At 44.1% G+C, this 20,855-nt stretch overlaps 1 protein-coding gene across 1 annotated transcript in view; it reads left to right on the forward strand.

Annotated features, from left to right (window-relative positions):
• The first annotated feature begins 1,130 nt into the window (after positions 1-1,130).
• The window catches only part of LOC126185031 (aquaporin AQPAe.a-like), a 36,220-nt gene continuing 16,495 nt past the window's right edge, over positions 1,131-20,855 (forward strand). The window contains exons 1-2 of the mRNA XM_049927768.1: positions 1,131-1,216; positions 2,726-2,925. Coding sequence (XP_049783725.1) covers positions 1,174-1,216; positions 2,726-2,925 — 243 coding nt within the window. The 5' untranslated portion in view covers positions 1,131-1,173. The remainder of the gene's footprint in view (positions 1,217-2,725; positions 2,926-20,855) is intronic.

Here is a 20,855-nt window from a genome sequence, read left to right on the forward strand (position 1 = left end):
GTTTCCTTAAATAGCTTAATTGCTTAAGATAAAAGTCGGGACGCTTCCTTTGGAAAGAACACGACCGATTTCCTTCACCATAATACCCTTTTCTCCGGGCTTGTGCACCATCCTTTTTTTTCCCAAAACAGCTGAGGTCAGCTCCGTCTCTAACAACCTCGTCGTTGACGTAGCGTTTAACGTTAGTCTCCCTCCATTTCTAGAACTTATTTGTTACTGGCCGTTGGTGTGTAATCGATTATGGAAATCTTCTTTCACTCCTATTCTCTTCTTACCAGCGAAATTAAAATCACTTACCATATTTTCACCACCTTGTATCTGTGATCTTAATCGGTCCGTTTTAGCGAACTCCACCTTGAAGAGAGATTAGAGAATTAATAAAATGCTGATTAATGTCAATGATTCATAGGAGTGTCAACCGTTTCTTTAACAGGAAGAGACCCCTGTGTGGGTATACAGTAAGTTTCATACAATTCACAAATTTACGAAGAAACGAGTTGATCTGTTACTGACAAGGATGGCCTTCGCATGTACGTCGTTATTAGTTCCGGCCTGTCAGAACTAAAACCACCAATGCAGATCTTAAACAAAAAATTAATTAACTTTATGGTTTGCATCCCGAGGTGAACATGATCGCCGGCCAGAGTGGCCGAGAGGTTCTAGGCGCTACAGTCTGGAACCGCGCGACCGCTACGGTCGCAGGTTCGAATCCTGCCTCGGGCATGGATGTGTGTGATGTCATTAGGTTAGTTAGGTTTAACTAGTTCTAAGTTCTAGGGGACTGATGACCTCAGAAGTTAAGTCCCATAGTGCTCAGAGCCATTTTTGAACATGATCGCTAGTGACTGGTGGATTTGAGAACTTATTTTTATTTTCTATCGAGTTCAATCAAAGCTCAAACTATACACGTTAATATACTTGTATGTTATGTATTCTTCAATAAAAAAGCTTTGATGAGTGAGTATTTGTGAAGAGCAAGTTATATATTTAATGGAGTTAGTCGAGCTAAAGGTTGAGAGGTCCACATGCTGACCCTTGGCACGGTGTGGTTTGTCTTTGCCGTGCTGGTGTTTACTCTTGCGCGATACTAATAGTGCCGGGAGCAGAGGGCTTGGGTAGTCTGTGTAGAGCAGTGATACTGGTTGGACGGTGCTTACTTTTGTATAATTCAATATGCCGTGCTCCCCGTTTGTAGAAGAATGTTGTAGTACAAAAAGTGAGTTTGAATATGGAGAGCTAAATATCTATTTTCGTGTTCTTGCTGGTTGTTACGTGATATTTCTGAGAAAGTGTCTGTGTTCTTGGTTTGTTTGTTTCACTATGGATTTCATACACCAGCTAACGGTTTACAGGTTTTACTTTTCTTGGTGACTTGTAGTGAGGCTACTCTTCCTTGTAGTGGGTTGCACATGGTGTTCGTATTTCGTGTTGAGTGTTTTAGCGTTTTATTTAAAGTTTTGCTTTATCGGTGCACTGATGTTTGTAGTAAGTCTTCGTAGCTGTCTGCATGGCTACGTCAGCCAGAACATGCATGAGTACCATTAACTTCTTTGTTGAAGATTATCGTAGTTTTTGCAGTGTGATTGCCTAGCGCTTATAGTATTTTCGGTTAAGTTTTAAGTGTTCACTGATGATAGGGAAAACTAGACTCGAAGAGATCACTTTCTTATGTGATCAGGACCGGCCGTGATGCCTGCATTTGAAGCTGAATCTGTGTGTGGTAGGAACCTTCGTGGGTTTTCAGTTCAAAATGTTCTGAATAACTAAGCAAATCTGCGGCAAGACGTTCACAGCATACCGGTTATTAACAATCTTTTAACGTCGGTGTTACGTTACATGTAACCGCACTAGTATTAGTTTTGTAGTGGAAAGAAAACGTTAGGTATATTAACACATTACTAACAGGAAACTTGTGCGACGTATGTTACTGTTACCTTCTTTCTTATCGTGAGGGAAGGAAATGGGGGGGGGGGGGGGGATAAGATAAAGGAAAATTTCTGATGGATGTTAGTCACTTTCATGGCGAAAGTTAGGTGACTCTCGATCACTAGTTTCATCCGTTCATACGTTAAATTTTAAGCTGGTAGTCAATAAACCTCACTACGCCTAGTGAAGTTACAAATAAGAAATTCGTAAGTAGGAACTTTTCATATTCCTAACTCTAAAGCAAGTTGATGACATGCTGTGGTGAGAAATATCTCGACACCAGCACTGTGATGTACGGCAATGTTGAACACAAATTTCGGTTAGGATCAAGTTGGTTGAAATTTCTGTGAAGTCACCAGTAAGTCCCCTGCACTTAATCTGCATAGCTTGAAGCGAATTTAGGAAGGTTTCCAGAGTCTGACGGGTCCTTGAGCCCTAGTACAAACTGACAACGGGTCAGTGTTAGCGGCAGTTTGAAGATGAACTGTACTCAGCCAGATGACACGGGTTAACACCAACATGACTTATCCGTATACGTACCTGAACAATCCGTCCGGCCACTCAGCTTAATTTCCCATGAATTACCTAACCCGGAATATTTGCAGAATTTTAAAATCACGGATAAAGGTTAGTTTTGGTCATAGATGAGTCTTCTCGATTTTCTTGTTAACGACGTAGTTCACATTACCATATCTACTGTTAATCTCAGCTATACGACTAGGAAAATAGCTCAACATAACTGTAACGTAAGCCATGTAATTGCAAAATGAGTATAAATATACTGTTTCCTTTTTTACAGGAATAACAGCAGCAGCAGGAGTGCACGAGGTGAAAGAACGCAGCTCTACACTGCGGAAGTTTGCGGCAGAGTTCTTAGGAACGTTTATATTGGTGCTCGTTGGGTGCGGTTCCACCACTGTGGCTTGGTCCGACGGATACAAGCCAACAACAGTTCAAATTTCACTGGCGTTTGGGCTCACTGTTGCATGTGTTGTACAGGTTAGTCTCCAATTTCGTAGTAGTGTAAAACAACTTCGGTAGACACGTAGTACTACTGCCAATGTTGGCGTGCAGTTGGGCTTAATAGAACCTACAATTGTTCCTACCCACTTAAAACGATGCCAATGTTACCGCTTTAGCGACGTTTCCTCGAAGTCGGTCTTACTGCCCCAGTTCTAGTTGTCGCCTTAAGCAGCCATTTTTTACCAAAACTTTCGTCAGTTTAAAGAGCAGATAAATTACATGCAGTCTAATCTGAACAAAAAATAGTTCACTATTACAAAATTAGCTGGACGAACATACGTTAATCTAAACTCAAATTCGGTTGCTATTATGTGCTTAAAACGTTAATCACTAACAATGTAAACGTAAATAGCGGATAATTGTTATATCCAGTCTTTATTGGAAGATTGATTTGTTTCCGAACTCCGTAAATTCTCGCAGGTGAGCTTGTTGGATAAGTATACTCACGTAGCATAAAGAGTCGTAAAACGTATTTGAAGGACTTAATTGGTAAGTTTAATTTCATGGGTGAAACATGGACACTATAGAAAAATTTTGATTACAATTTTTAGCGGGTCTTCATTAGTACTACGCGGGAAGAATGGTGTTTTAAGTGTTCTTTCGGTCTAAGGTTGTCAAGTTTCTAAGATACTCCGTAGAAGTAGAGCCTAACACGCCGTTTATTTCAGTTAATGAATGCCTCGTATTTTCAACTTTTCAGCTTTGTGCTCCGCATGTTTCCTTAATTTAAAATGAATATACGTGACACTCCATCAGTTACTCCCACAACCTCTAAATGATAGGTTCGTAATACTAAGTAATAATTCTAATACAACGCACAATGTGTTAGTGTACGGAGATGGAAAACCATAAACAACCTATCGCTCAGGCAAGTAAAGTTGCCACTTAAACCGATATGCGTTTAAAGCCTCGACAGCATTAAGAACGTTGCCAGCTCATCCTGGGGACTCGAGGGAAGAAAAGATGTCAAAATATAATTCGTACTGTAAATTGTGCTGCAGTAATGTCGTATACTATAAGATTTCCATTAGTTCTGTATAAAAGGAAAATAGTTCACATCGTGTGAACTATTTCCAGTGCTATGTGAGATGAATTGCTTTGGGATAACACATGTTGATTAAATTTACTTAACTCCATGGGATTCGTGTAGAGATGAGAAACAAATTACTAGAACGTGGTGATATGCTCTAGCGGTCATGCCTCCTTTTGGGCATAAGGGATTATTTACCTTAAGCCGAGAACTGAGAGCATCCTAACATGCGGTAAATCTTCAAAGGTGCAGAGTCTTAAGACGTGAAGGCGTGCTTCCGACAGATAGGGGCAAGTGTTGGATCGAAACATGGGTTTGTTAGGCGTGGAGAGCTAGTGGTGGACACAATACTCAATGCCAAATCTTGCACGCAAGTCTAGCGTAGACAACGCGTATCACTAGTGCTGGCGGACAAAATAAAAGTACATTGCTCAAGGGTATCGGACGGAACGATTCTGCAAACGGTAGAACGCTATGGCACGGTAATAAAGGCTTAGCTGTATGCTCTAGTGCAGGGCCGGCCAGAAGTTCTGCACGCGTGCGGTGCTCCTGCACATGTGCAACTTCCGGGTCACAGTGAACACGCCGCAGCCGTCAGCGTTCATGTAGCGATGTTTCTACGCACAGATGTCGCTTTATCCACTTGCTGGGATACTCTGTAGCGGCGCATTCTAGTGCTCTTTCCACAGCTTGCAAGCAAACAATGGGAAGGTATTTCGCGTATTAAACATTTAAAATACTGTCACAGTCTACTCATAGCGACGTCTACTTTTATGTTTAACCCTGTAAGACAAATAATACAGTTAACAACTGTGGGTTTTTATTAAGGCAGCTTGACTGACGGCACGTAAATATGCGTAATGGTTTTGGTCTAGTATTTAAGAAAGAGAGCACTTTGCGACTTCCAACGAACCTTATTCATGATTTCAAATAACATTAAACTAATGCAAGGTTTTCTATAACTAATTCTCGGTGGCCTCAGTTACACCCACATAATTTGTCTCACTGACCTCTGAACAGAATGATAACCGCAGACCTCGATGATCACCTGTTATTTTAATACCATTACTGCTATATCTTTCATCAGTTCCGTCTGAAATCTGCATAATAACCGACAATTAGATGAATGTTACGTTTTATCGACTTCAGCTGAGCGTAGCCCTTCACACATTAAAAAAAAACCCTAAATGTAAGTATACATTGGATCAATCGGTTTAATGACAGACTTTCCTGATAATAATGTAACATGGAGCAGAATGAGGCAATAATGCACAGTTAGTAAACAATTTTTAATTATGAAAGGAATAAATCCAAACACGCTTATGACTGGTGATGAGAAACGATAATCGAGTTGATGTGTCTTATCCATTTCCTTAAGGACATGTAATTTTGCTTGCTCTTCTTCACTGTTCAGTACATTACACTCGTCTTTGTGATATGTATTGTAGTGTCTTTCAATTGAAAACTTACGCTGGCCGCCTGTTATTCGGCGGCATAGCAAACACTGAGTTTTCACCAACGGCTACAAAAAAGAATTGCAGTTCCCAGTCATTTTTAAACGACTGAGAACATAGATCTCCCGTCCTTTTCTTTTTCGCAGTACCTGCCATTTCTCAGTACTTCTGTTAAGGTTACGGTTACCAGGGGTAAACGAGACTGGGTATGTTGCGCTCTTGCTTCTACCACATAAACAAGGAAGTGGAGCCGCCGCCGTTCATTTAGGACACATGTCTAATAACAGATGTCGCCGTTGCTCGCTGTCGCATACGTGCGCACATGTGCAGCACTTCCGCACGTCTGCACACTGTGCAGCGTTTGGCCGGCCCTGCTCTAGTGCAAAGAAACATAACGTTGATTTACGTACTGGGCTACACTTTCACCTGCCGCCGTACCGTTGCAACACGAACGCAGCTGGCATGGACGAAAAGGCATACGTTGGCCAGATCTTAGGAAATAAGTAGACTCCTCCATACCGTTAATGCCAAGGACTGGGAAGTTTATTCCATAAGGTGAGGGGCGGTATTGCAGGAGGCGCGATGGTGTCACGGAAGTAGAAATTTACACAACGAAAGCTAAAGACTTCGATAACTCCTCTCTAAGTGAAATAAATTAATGTAGTTGCAGATAGCCGTAATGGGTCTCCTTAGAATTCCATATGCTTTTCCGATGAGTGATACGTACGTCACAGAAATGGATGTCTGCATTGAAAGTCGACGAGTCAATCAGTTTCCGTTAGCCAACACATTTCGGCGTTCGCTATTACGAGCCCGTTCTGCCTTCATAGAAGAGCAACTCGGGTATACTTACCGGATTCGGTGGTGTCGAATCGCTATTAAGCCTCTCGGCAACCTTACGCTTTCATGTTTTCACTCTGGTGTGAATGCTAAGTTAGTGTTGGTCTCTTAATAAATGACTTAAGTGTAGGTGATACACAGTAAAAGTACGTAAACTCTAGAAGCTGTACAAAACACTTCATTTCTTAAACGGTTAATTGCACCCACAGGAAGGTGCAAATTAAACGGTTTGTAACAGTTAAATTCAATAAATAGTAATTTCTAGTACGGATGCGAAAAATATTAAGCTTACTGATTTCTAACGCTTTTAAGCCTCACTAACACTTCCCTTAGCTGTATAGTCGTTTGCGGTTTTAAAATTATGAGATGGTTACAGTAAAACTCGCTACTTACGAGAACCCGACGGAGAGTAAGTGGAGCAATGACTCACTGGAAGCATTTGTAACGACACGGGAAGGAAGACAACAAATAAGAGGGAAAAAAATTCCTCGTAAACAAGAGGAACATGTTAATCACGCATGTTCCGAAGAGCTCTGGAATGCATTAAACCACTCCATAGGATGCTCACTTAAACAACTCAGTTAAGAGAATAAAACAATCAATGTGATGTTAAGTATCATTTGCCGAGAATATTTGGTTACAAAAAACTCCCTTGTTTCATCGTTTATACATCTCAAACAGCTACATGGCCCTTTTACAATCCCATTACCTTCCATCTTGTGTGGTGCTGAATTTACGTTGCACGTGACGCTAACAACTCGGACGCCCAAATGTATGCAAATTTCTTCAACAATGGAAAATGAGGTACAGCTTTTATAAATCTATCTGTGTATGTTAGAAAAGTTTCTTACACACTGTCTAGAGCGAATGGGGAAATTAACATTAAGAGCTTTATGAAACATGCCCTGAAATGAAACCACGTAGTAAATGTCATATCAAATTAACACATTAAAATGAGGTGTTACGTGCAAATGAACTCTCCCAGGGCTACTTTCAATTAAATGTTACACTAGTACCTGTATCTAACAAACATGCTTGTACTTTAAATTTGTAGACATCCCTGAGGAACAGTACGCAAAATTTAACATTCTAACATGTTAAATCTAGCCAGTCAGTATGGCTTTCACATCTTTAACTGAAGTCAGTGTCTGTGTGCACCTAATGTGGAAGTCTCTACGTTTTAGTGGTGTGCCCGGTCCTAATAAAATTCCTCAAAGTTTGCTACTGTCTCTGAATCTCTAATTGAATTTGCCTAACGTTCTGCCAGCTTGAGTGGGAGGCACTGTCGAAAAGCCACGTGGGAACTACCATAAATCAGTTGATCCTTCGACAAAACCAGCCACTCACCTCCTCGGCGGTCTCAACTCTTTCGTGGCTACTTCGGTAGCGTGCAATAGACGCTAAGCTATTACAGAACCTACCTGCTTACTCTTGGTGCAGTCTTTGACTGTCCTTACTGCCTACTTCCTCTGGATGGCAGTCTTTGACATTGGCTCTGTTTCCCTAGGCTCTGCTTTCCTTCGTTGGTATTATTTACTTTTCGGCTAAAGTGATTTTGTTCCTTCATGGGTTTAACCTAAATTCTAGAATATTTTACTGTAGTGCTGATCCACTGCGAAAGACAGCTCTCTCTCAAATGTCTGACACGCGTTCTTTTTCGGCTCTGCATGTTGTAAAAATACTTTCACGCACTTAGTTGATACAGAAAATTTATAAATTTTCCAGAGTTTTGGACAATTCTGGGCATGAATATACATTAAATAATGAACAAAATATTCCAAAATGATTCGGTCGGGTAACATGTAATCCAATATGCGATGAATTTTTACCACGCGTGTATGACATGATCGCAGAGATTCTGGGCCTATTAAATTACGCACATGAAATTTAATAAACTAAAACCAAGTTTTAGAAAAATTAATGTTTTCTGTATAATTTAGTTGAACACCTAATGTTGGATCTTAAGTATAGACAGGGGAATAATTTGAGAGATAAGTGCCCAAATATCGAAATGCATGCGGAAAATTCCGAATCAGTCATGTATCACAAAATGATGCGAACACTCACCATCCTGCTGCATTTTATCTTAAAGCTTCCTCTTACTCCTTTCAGTAAATTTTGCTTCAATGGTAAATGTGTTCGTACACATTCACTAAAACTCACCTTTCCCATAAAAATCTGAATCGTTCCTGTAAGGACGATTCATAGATTAACTACAGTATTCCAATCGTGGAATAGCGCTTTTATTGTGAATACCGTGGATCCCAATAAGCTCGTGATGATAGCTCGAGTACTTAAAAAAGATCTAGCGTGAGGCTACGAAGCGAAAGTTCATAATCATAAAATATCTTCGTAATTCTATCTGCACTTGGCAAGCTGTTAAGTGCCGCGTCTGTCACTCTGTGTGTTCTTACGAAAGATAGGTCGTAAGACATGTTGCAAGAAAAAAAAACGAAGACGCTTGTCACGCTTGCTTCGGTTTTGTTGGTTTTTCTGCTGAATGCCTATCCTTCATCTGTACAGGATCGTCGACCTGACCCGCTCGACACATACCGCCTTGCTTCTCTCTTCCACCTGTTGGACATAACTTGAATTTGCCTTTCGCAATGTGCGTTTAAATAACATGTTTCTAATATGTACCACTTCCTATTGTGGCGTACCAATTCGGTATTAACTACTTGATAGTTACCTTCGAATTTTCTTCTATCGCATTTCTTGGTGCGCCACTGTTCGTATTCATTGCTCATAAAGAAACTCAAATTGAGAGTACTTCCGCAGCAGACTGTAAACAAAGCATTGCACCAAAGAGAAATGAAACTGGAACAGACAATTTACAGACAGTGCAAAACTAGCAGTGTTGCGAACGTATAGAGATAGCGAACAGAACCGCTTGGAGCCTAAATTTGTTTCGTGAAACACTAACGGTTTTGTGAAATTTTGATGTGACACGGCAGCGTACACTATAAAATTCAGTACATAACTACATTTGTTCTAAACCCAGCAAACGTAATCGGGAAGGCTACAGTAATTACTTCCCGTCATTCGAAAGCACATGGTCTCCAAAATGTCCCACACAGCTATTGCGTAGTCTCACATGTGCTCAAAATAAACGCAGTAGCCCATCCGGCATGGTACGGTCGCTACGGGTATTTTGGTAGAGCCCACTGGGAGCAGACGTCATTTATTACGGTTGAGCCGGTAGGTCCCCCTGTCTCCCTTGGGGCATCAGGACTCGAGGCAACGGGCGCATGCCAGACAACCGGTGCTGCGGCTTCGTGGGGGCGACATCTTGATAGGCGACAACAGGGTGGACATTCCGCACATGAAACGCCTTAAACAACAAATTGCCTTACCGATCGTCTCAAGACGCTAAGTATTCAAAGCGGTCAATTAAAACCTCACAGCTTTCCCTACCCTGGCTCTCCCGTGGAAGAGGGAAAAATGAAACGTCGAGGAGCGAAACAATTCATCAGATACTTAGTGTGTACATCAACTAATGGCGGAGTACTTAAACTCTGATAGTTATGTGGAACATAATGAAGATTAAATTTCTTCAAGGAAAAAAGCGCAATTGCCCTCACAGTAGACTCGAAAAATGGAAAAGTGAATAATCTTTCACTGAGACTTGGTACTCAAGACGACGCGTTTCGTTTTGTCACGCCTTGAAGGTCCCAAAGATAATACGGGTCCTCTAACCATTAAAGGGAATCTCCTCCCAGAAAGTTAGGTCCTACAGCTGGCGTGAAACACATCTCCCATTAGGTGCTGCAGATGAAATGACGTACTCATCCTGCTGCACAAAGATCCAAAATTTGGTAACTCCGATTGCTCCACGAAAGTAGTCTTTCTGAAAATTGGTATTTAAATTGCACAGAATACCATCAACAATCATTCGTATGCTCAGTGTTTAACAACGAAAATACAGAGAAAATCCAATGGCAGCTTGTACAGTGAGGCATGCCAAAACGGGAATCGCTACATCCTGTTGATGTCGGATTATGCGAAAGTATCAGGTGCCATTGACTGAAACTTTTTATAAACAAGTAGGCAAACTGCCGTCTCCAGTAGTTCCCCACCGATAAGCGGCCCAGTGCTAGCTAATGAATGAAGCTGTGGCCTGTAGCTGTTACTGGCTCTTAATTCCCCCACCACCCCCACTTGTCTCCAGTAGGGTCTCCAGATTCCCAGGATTGAGTCTAGGATCTCAAAAAGGCTACTAGAATGTCCTAAAGTGTCCTCGGAGGTAGCAAATGCTAAATCAATGATCACTGATGAGGGCCCTCAGGGGGCTCGCGGTTCTTTGGTGAGTACGTACATGGCGAGCATGGGCCCCAGAGATATTGCACCCTTCCTTCTTTCCAGGGCTGCATTTCCTTGCCCTTCCCTCCTTTCATCTCCTTGCTCCTTCTCCTTCGCTCTCTCCTATCCCTCTCCTGGTGTCCTTGCTTACTTTGGCCTCGCTATCCTCCTGGTTATGTTGGTATTGAAATTTAGTTTCGTTGCATAATCACCCCATCATTCTGGCATTCCCTGGTCCCCTCCGGTGTTTATCCTCCATTACTAAATTTCTCTTCAGTAGTGTGGGCCATTTGGTGAAGAGCACCTTACCTAGTGTCTTTGATGTGTGCCCTCCTTGTTCATTCCACCTTTTCTTTCACATCGTTGTCTGATGCTAAAGTGCATAGCCAGCCCATGTGGTAAGGTCGCTATGTACCCTTTTGGTTCAGCCCCCTGAACACAAAGGGTCACTCTTCTGATACCTGAGCTCTGACCTCGTGTAAGCCTAGGAGTGGTTGCTTATCACCCTGGAGCACTGGAACTCCTGGCAATGGCTGCTGTGCCAGATGGCCCTTGCTGTGGCTGGGTGGCGCCTGTGAGGAGAGCCCCTGATCAGAGTGGGTGGTATCAGGGCGGATGCTATGCAAATTAAATGCATACAGGTCATGAACTCTGGTCGTTCTTCTGCGGCTGACTCTTTGTGTGCAACTGATTCTTTTAGCACTGCTTCTCCTGCCCCTTCGGCCTTCCCTTCCATGGCTAGCCCCTGGGAGGAGGCTTAAGCCCGTCAGCTAGGGACGAAACCTTTCCACCGCTATGTGGTTTGCACCAGGACTGACGAATACTTTCACAAATACCAAACCTTCATTCTTTATGGAACACATTGAAGAAAAGTTTGGCGAAGTGGACTCCCTGAGCAAGATGAGGTCGGGTTCGTTGTTGATCAAAACTGCTTCAGCTGCCCATTCTGTGGCCCTTAGTGCCTGTACAAATCTTGGCACAATTCCTGTGTCCATTACCCCCCCACCAGTCTCTAAATATGGTTCAATGTGTGATTTTTCACAGGGATCTCAACCTTCAAACTGATGAGGTACTTCGGAACAATTTCGGATTGGGGTGTTCACTTCTTTCAGCGTGTTCAGAAGGGTCCAGAGGACAATCGCATTGATACTGGTGTCTATCCTGGCCTTTGAAGGGGATACCCTCCCTGAGAAAGTATATTATGGTTTATCGATGTGATGTGAAGCCGCCGGCCGAAGTGGCCGCGCGGTTCTGGCGCTGCAGTCTGGAACCCCGAGACCGCTACGGTCGCAGGTTCGAATCCTGCCTCGGACATGGATGTGTGTGATGTCCTTAGTTAGGTTTAACTCGTTCTAAGTTCTAGGGGACTAATGACCTCAGCAGTTGAGTCCCATAGTGCTCAGCGCCATTTGAACGCGTGTTTCTGCTGTTCGCAGGCCCCTCTGTGGTGACTGCGGACGTCAACCCCTGTGTGTTGTCATGGCAATCATTCTCCACGTTCACCAGATCGCCCAGTATATAAGAAGGAAAAGAAGATAAGAGTTAGTCCCTTGATCTTTCAACCTACACTGAGGTTCGTAAGAAGTATGCAAGTCTTCACCCTGTCCATGACGTCTAGTTAAACTTTAGTTAAATCTTCACCCCCTTTCTGCCCCTTCCTTACCCTAGGCCCAGACCACTCTCCTTCCCCCCCCCCCCTCCCCTGCAGCTCCCACACCTTCTCCTCCAGGCACTGCTGCCCATCCCCCGCCGCAGAAGTGTCCCACTTCTTCGGCGTCTGCTCGTCAAGGGCGTCCCTCACGGGATACTCCTTCCTGGCACCTTCCAGGTCAAAGGTCTGCCACGCGACGACCGCGAGAATCACGGTCTGTCGGCCCCCAGATCGCCCGATCTCTTTCCGATCTAGCCGCACCTGGTCCTATATGCCACACAGCCCTCCTCGATCTGAAACAGAAAAGAAACATAAGTCCCGGGACAAGGAGCACCTGGTGTCACCAGAGGTCCCATCCCCGGCTTAACAACCAGATTCTGACGTGTTGTTCCTGGATGTCGCCCCCACCTTGTCGGTGACGGTATTACCGTCACCTTCCGGAATTGGAATCCATTTTTTTCGTCTTACTCTGCAGCTTGGGTGGTTCTACAGGAATCACATTTTACTGATCACTCACCGACCCTCTGTGGGTTCCGTGTATTCTGTAGAAATCGGGTCGGCCCCCCTGTGGGCTTCTGGTGGGCTTCGTACGTTGGTCCATATAGACGTTGCTAGCACGTGGATTCCTCTTCAAACTACGTTGGAAGCGGTTGCTGTTGGGGTCCACCTGGACTCTGAGGTCACGGTTTGCAATCTTTATCTCCCTCCTGACAGGACTCTTACACCTGCTGTCTTAACTGCCCTTCTTCAGCAACTTCCTCCTCCCTTCCTCCTTCTCGAGGATTTTAATGCTCATCCCTTGTGGGGTAGAGCATTTCCATCTAGACGAGGTCTTCTCATAAATACGTTTATTGCAGACCATGACTTGTGCCTTCTTAATAATGGCTCCTCCACTCATTTCAGTGCCGGTCGTTTTACCTTTTCTGCCATTGATCTTTCTTTCCTGTACCTCCCTCCTCCCTTCATTACACTGGCCGCCACACGACTACCTTCGTGATAGTGACCATTTCCCGTTGATTCTCTCGCTTCCTTCCTGCTCCCCGATGGACAGGTTACCTCGTTGGTCTTTCCAACCCGCCTATTGGCCTCTAGACACAGCAGAAGTCGTGTTTCCTCCCCCTTTGTGTCAGGTTGTATTGATGACCTTCTATGTGACGCGTCTGACCCGATTGTTCACGCTGCTAGCCTTGCTGTACCGCGCTCGTCTGAACCATTTCGCCACTGGCAAGTCCCATGGTGTAGTACGGCCATTGCCATCTGTGATCGCCGTCGGTGTTTGCAACACCTTAAGAGGCACCCATCCGTTGCCAACCTTACTACCTTTAAACGCCTTCGCGCTGAAGCCCCTTCTTTAATCAAACAGAGCAAACGGATATGTTGGGGAACACTTTGTTACTTCCCTCGGTTCTACTGTCCCTATGTCATGGGTGTGGGCTACACTTCGCTCTCTCCAAGGTTGCCATAGGCAGTCCAACCTTACCAGGCCTTCACCTCCCAGATGGCCTTTGTACAGACCCATTGATTCTTGCGGAACATCTTGAGACACATTTTTCAATGGCATTGGCATCAATCTCTTATCTGGCGGCTTTCCTTCATTGGAAACAGCAGGCCAAAGCTTCTGTTTTACATTTTACCCCTTGTCAGAGTTTTACAACCAACCTTTTAATGAATGGGAATATCTTTCCACACTTTCTTCTTCTCATGATACAGCCCCTGGCCCAGGCTAGATTCATAACGAACTGCTTCAAAATTTCAGTGCTGCACAACGGCAACGTCTTCTCCAGGTGTTTAACCGTATTTGGCTCCAGGGTGACTTCCTTCTCAGTGAAGGGATGGCATCGTGGTTCCTGTCCTTAAGCCTGGTAAGAACCCCCTATTTGTTGACAGCTATCGGCCAATTAGTCTGACAAATGTTGTTTGCAAGTTACTTGAACGGATGGTAGCCCGTTGGCTCAATTGGGTCTTAGAATCTTGGTATCTATTTCCCTTTCCCTTTACCAGTGTGGCTTCCGAGAGGGACAGTCTCCGATCATTTACTTAGATTGGAATCCGCAGTGCGGCAGGGTTTTCCCAGCGCTGCCATTTGGTTGCAGTAGCTTTCGACCTTCGCAAGGCCTATGACATGGCTTGGCGCCATTACATCTTACTTACACTTCATCAGTGGTGTCTTCAGGGCCCACTCCCGATTTTTATCCGCCAGTTCCTGTTCCATCGGTCATTCAGTGTTCGGGTTGGTACTGTTTTTAGTTCTTCACGGACCCAGGAGAAGGGGATCCCACAGGGTTCTGTCTTGAGTGTACTTCTTTTCCTCATTGCTATCGATGGACTTGTGGCCTCTGTCGGTCCTTTGGTCGCCCCTGCCCTGTATGTGGATGATTTCTGTATTTGGGTTAGTTCCTCTTCGATGGCCTCTGCAGAGCGGCAGCTCCAGGGAACTATACGGCGTGCCTCTGCATGGACCCTCACACGAGTTTCAGTTCTCTCCTTTAAAATCGCGGGTGGTCCACTTCTGTCGCCGTACTACGATCCACCCTGATCCTGAGCTCTATCTCGATGTACGATTGCCTGTGGTCCCACAGTTTCGTTTCCTGGTTCTTCTTTTCGACAACAAGCTCACTTGGCTGCCCATATCAGACTTGTGAAAGTAGGATGTTTCTGTAAACTTAATGTTCTTCGCTTCCTTGCCCACACCTCTTGGGGTGGGGACCGCTCCATCCTTCTCTGCCTCTATCATTCTTTTGTTCTGTCTCACTTGGAGTATGGTTGTCAAGTTTATGGTTCGGCTGCCCCTTCCACACTGCGTGTGCTGGATCCAGTCCATCATAATATCAGTTTGGCCACTGGTGCATTACCTACTAGCCCTCTTAATAGTCCCCTGGTTGAAGCTTGGGATGCCCTCCCCCTTTCTGTTCGGCGATCCCAGCTTCTGGTGTCTTATGCAATCGCTGTCCGTTCCTCTCCCACTCATCCTTCCTAGTCTATCCTGTTCCCAGACCATGGACGTCGCCCACCTGATTCCCGCCCTTGGGCGGGTTTACCGGTTGGGCTCTACCTTGATCGCCGTGATTTTCAGCTTCCTTATTCGTCCGGTCTCACCCGTTTCCTCCACCCCCCCCCCCCCCCCTTGATTAGTTCCTCGGCCCTGAATTCGGATGGATCTCCGCCGAGGTGAGAGAGATCCCATCCCCCCAAGGTGTTCCGTTCCTTTTTACGCCGAATTTTATGGGAGTTATGGGATGCTGTTTTTTTTTTCACCAATGGCTCTAAATCTGCTGAGCGTGTGGAATATGCTTTCACGTTCTGTTGGCACGGAAAATCATCTGCTGCCACCTACATGTGGGGTGTTTACTGCCGAATTGATGGCAATTTCCCAGGCCCTTACCTTTATTAAACAGTCCCAACACAACCGCGTTTTGTTAGATACAAACTCAGTGGCCTTCTGGCTATTGACTGGTGTTTTTCGCGCCGTTTCTTGGTCTCTGCCATCCATGACGATGTCGCTGATCTTCACCGTGCTGCTTGTTCCATTGACTTTCTTTAGGTTCCCGGCCATGTGGGTATCCCAGGTAATGAGCATGCTGATAGTTTGGCTGGGGGAGCAGCCGCTTACCCCCATTCTCTGTAACCCCTCCTGCAGCGGATTTACGGCTTCACATCAAATCCCGCTTCGCACAGTCATGGGCCAATTCTTGGGAGGCTACTCCCCTGTCTAACAAACTTCGTGCGATTAAGGTGACACCAGGCCCGTGGCGTTCCTCCTTTCGCTTCTCCCGAAAGGACTCGACCACACTGTCGTCTCTGCATTGGCCATACCAGGCTGACCCATGGTTTTCTTTAGCGTAATGAGCCACCCACCTTTGTGGTTGTGGAGCCTTCCTACATTTTGGTGGAATGCCCCCTTTCTTGGCTCTGCGTACTAAGTACAGACTCTTCTGAACTTTACTTTTAATGTTGGCTGACGATTCCCGGATAGTCGAACAGGTTCTCAGTTTCCTCCAGGAACGTAGTTTTATTCTCAGTTTTAAGGTTTTTAATCTCACTCTGGTGTTGGGGCAGGGCGGTGAGCGTTGGGGTATCTCCCACTGTAAGATGTGTTTGGAGATTCCCCTCTGGCCAAGATAATTTTTCTTCCCCTTTTAGTCTGTTTTTATCACTTTTTGGGATTGGTTAGTTTCCTTTCCCCATACGCACTTCTACATTCTAGCTGTTGAACGCTTTTAAGTCGCAGGTGGTCTTGCCTCTACTGCTTCAGAGGTGGGATATTTCCTGCCTCTAGCATAGCGTTGGGGTCGCTCTCTTGCCGGATTACCTCATTTTGTTTTTACCATTGACAAGACTGCACTTCCACGTTTTTTAGTCCTTCCTCTTTTATCGTTCTGACTTTTCTGAGACGTCACACTATATGAATGGACCACATTTGAAACGAGGGACTGATGACCTTGCTGTTGGCTTTCTTCAACCCCCAACCAAGCTACCTAAGTACAGCCTTCTAAAGTCTTGCGGCGAAATAAGCGCTGTATCATTAGACATCTAGAGGCAAGCAAGTGTGCTGGGACTTCAGGAGTTGACTTCTATTAGCGCCACGTCACCATAACGCGTCTGAGCGTAGCGTACAGGTATTGCACCGTAATTTAAGAATGAAATTGAAAATTAAAGTAGCTTTTCTAAGTTTGGCCAAAATACGTGTCAGTATATTGTTTAAATTGTCTGGGTGATCAGATCTCTTCCTAAATTAACACTTTTCGTAAGTGCAAAAAGCAAAAAATTTGCATGAAGTCGGTCTGATATGAAAACCTGATGTGACCCCATTAAGCTACCTCTAGTATTAGAGTAACTTTCTGAGAATTAAATCTGCAACAAAGTTCTTATTTGTGGTAAAGTATCAGTTTTAATTATAGCACGTGATGAAACCCATTAAATAATAGAACTAAAAGTTCAGGCTTTCAGAGACATTGTATAGACATGAACATCAAAGTTGTGGTTCAGAAGTCATGTTCTATCAGTTCCGTTCTAAAAATTCTAGACTACATTGAAATGCAGCCGACCTAAAACTTTCTTGGTGACTAGAACCTACTTCAACTCGTACAAAAATCACGCCGGCCGTGGTGGCCGTGCGGTTCTGGCGCTGCAGTCCGGAACCGCGGGACTGCTACGGTCGCAGGTTCGAATCTTGCCTCGGGCATGGGTGTGTGTGACGTCCTTAGGTTAGTTAGGTTTAAGTAGTTCTAAGTTCTAGGGGACTTAGGACCTAAGATGTTGAGTCCCATAGTGCTCAGCCATATTTTTTTTACAAAAATCACGAAAATTCTAAATTTATACACAAATGTTGTTATCGTTAGAAAGCGGCAATTTAGTGGCTACCACTGGGGGCATAGAGCGGATGACAGGTGTTCCCTTGGTCATCCGCTGCGCCCATATATAAATACTGCCTAAGGCAGTGACTTCACTTAAATTCGAACCCAACTACCTCGTGGTCGGCGTCAAACGCCGGCTTACGCGCTGCCTCGGGTGACGTCACAGCCAGACTGCAACTAGACTCATGTTTTCGGTACAAATAGGAAGTGAACTCGAGAGAACTGTATACATTTCACGGAAGTGTGCCGCCCGTAATGGTAACAAAATCACGTGGCAAGTGGTGATATGATTTCCCACTTCTGTGGCGAGCAATTAACTCAGATTAGAAGATGACGAAAGACCATTTATTGGGAACTTACTGTAGAGGTCACATCTGAAGTGCTCATAGTGCGATTTGATAGCATTACTCTTTTAAGAAATATTACTATGTTGTACGCATGATAATCATCAAATGTCTATCAATTAGAACTCAATTTTCATGTATCATAGATTCTGATCCCGTAGAGTAGAAACGTTTATTCCAGTGGGCGAGACAAGAACGTGGATGTGCAGACTAGATACTATGTACAGTATGTTCGCCATAGCTTTGTGGCTGACCACGAAAATAATTTTAAAGCTTCTCGTAAAAGAGGGCGCCGCCACCCCAGTCTTTGCCACTAACGAATCACGGAGAACTGAATTGGTTTTCTATGTAAAAGTGGTTTCTATTTTCAGCTAAGTTTTAAGCTAACTTTGAGATACGTGGATTGGTCTCGGGTTGGCGCATCTACCACTGCATGCAGCGTGTGGTGAACCCTTCCTCTTTAACCAGCTCTCTTTCATCCCTTTCCTGTTTGAATCGCTGTTAAGTGCAGTATCTCCTTTTCTGCCGCACTTCCCTCTTTGAGGTAGCACTATTAAATAGTGGGTGCTTCTTAGGGCTTGTCTGCAATGGAAACGACAGCTGTGGATGGAAAAAATTCGTCTCTCATGCAGAGGTCCAGGTGACTTACGGCCCCACCCTCTTTACTTAGGCGACCACACTTTTTATTATAGAAAGTTCAAAGAATGTTCACTACTGTTTCGTAGGTATAGGGTCGTAGTCAAGTCAAAGCATCTAACGTTTGTTTCCAGTGCTGGAAACATTCAGAGGCATCAACGGAGTTGGGCCTATCTGTTAAGGAGCTTGTAGTGAGAGAGTTCGCGGTGTTTGTCCTTTTGCACTAACGATAAAAACTTAATTTGTCATCTAATACCGTCATATGCTCCTGTATTTTTATGGCGTCTGTACATCTTACGGCGATAGGTCTTCCTACAGTTTCTCAGAAACTAATTGGGTGGTTCCTTGTTCCAGTGTATGATCTGCTGCCGCTAATTCAGTCACCTTGTTCAGGCGACGATTGCTGTTACCTTAATAATGGTGGGCGTTCATCCTTCTTGTACTTATGTATATTTTGCTTTGGACCACGTCACCCATAAAATCAGCAGTTAGGCAAATACAAGCCCTGAAAGCTTACCTTCTAGGCCAGCTATGTTTTCAGCATTCTCGCTTTTTTTACTGTTACCTCCTGGGTATAAGGTATTCCTTACTGTGAGCCTGTCTTCGCCTTAAATCGGTTTGGTTAGAGGTGGAAATGCGGCACATCCTCTACCAATCCCTACGTACCGGTCCGATAGCTTCACTACACACGCACGCGCGCGCACACGCACAAATAAAAAAATCTGCTCTAGTTTCTGGCAGCCGTCAGTAACTCAGGATCCTCTCTATGGAAGGACTGAGCACCTCGTTAAATCCCTTAACCGTCAGATACCGACGAAAGGTAAAGAAAATTATTAAATGTACACAGAAAATCGCAAGGCAAAAGCAAACGACCAATGTTAGAGGCGTTTCTAGCCGTAAGACAAATAAGAATAAGCGTACAAAATCGTAATTGCTCACTAACACCCATGTGGACAAAACTCCTTCGGGAAGGGGTTGGCACGTGAAATATTGTAGAAGCGGTCAGAGATAACGTCCTAAACTTCATAACACAGATAATGCCGTCGCTACCACCACCACAACCACCACTATTCGGATTTCACGTTGTATTCATCTGTATATTCGAACGGCTTGTTTTTATGCAGAATCAGTTCTGATGAGCTCTGAGCAGTCTTCCTTGAAAGGATGTTGAAGTAAATTTTTGTGGTTCCATTTATTCTTAAAATTCACTACTCTTCAGTTGCGATACAGTTTGACGTTTGGACACGGTGCGAAGATTTAACTGACCATCTAGACAAAGGGCATATCGGAACTGGCAGCGAAAGCAGCTTACACTCGATCTGAAAGACAAATTCGCAATTACGTGGGAATAACACTCCGCTGTGAAAGTTCTATTACCGTCACTTGAATGGCTACTGTAACTGATAAGCAGTAACGATTTAAGAACAAACCGCTGCAGTGGTGAGTACTATTGAGCACATAGCTCACAGATGTATAATTACATTTAACAAAACGAGAAAGTTGTTGTCGTGTGGACAAGGGAGCGATACAACGTAGACTTAAAAGCTTATGATTAAACCAGTAGCTGTTACATCAACCGCTAAAAATGAGGCAAAAGTTCGCTTTTAGATTGTCTTTACTCAACGTAAATATCAAAGAATAAGAGCAACAAATATTCAGTCTTTCACGATACTGCTAGAAAGGAAAGCAATGTGCTGAACGCATCCTCAGCTGTCGACCTCTCTCTGCTGCAGACAAGTAAATCCCATATTTCGAATAAGATTTATATTGTTTGGCGTAAAAAAACCTGATTGTGTGCTAGATTCCCAGAAAATCTTCTGGTACCTTGGAGATATACAGATCGCGACCAAAAGATTCGCGATGCCCAAGGACTCGAATGGACGAGTCGTGCGACCGTCCTTCAGATATAAAACCAAGTAATACTAAAAGATGGTACCCTTCTGTTTTATTCAAAACTTAGATATCTCTGCTACATTTCTTTAGCTGCAATGAGCTAAAATTAAATCGTACAGAAGTTAAGGCAATGCGTTTTTATTTTCCCCAAATCTTAAAAATTCTTGCAATGTTTAAATAATTGTATGCAATGTAGTATGATGGATAACTACAATTTACCGATTGAAAATATGGAAATATGTATTGAAGAAAATAGTTCCTTAACTCATATAAGTATTTCATATCGGCTGAAAAGCTGTTGCACATCGTAGCTACCAGCATTTGGCGAACAGAAGTCATAGAGGACTCGCCACGGAATGCACAGAGCACGTCTGTAGCAGCGAAAAGGTCAATGCTTTCCTATAA

The sequence above is a fragment of the Schistocerca cancellata genome, chromosome 4 (assembly GCF_023864275.1).
Source record: "Schistocerca cancellata isolate TAMUIC-IGC-003103 chromosome 4, iqSchCanc2.1, whole genome shotgun sequence".
Taxonomy (NCBI): Eukaryota; Metazoa; Arthropoda; class Insecta; order Orthoptera; family Acrididae; genus Schistocerca; species Schistocerca cancellata.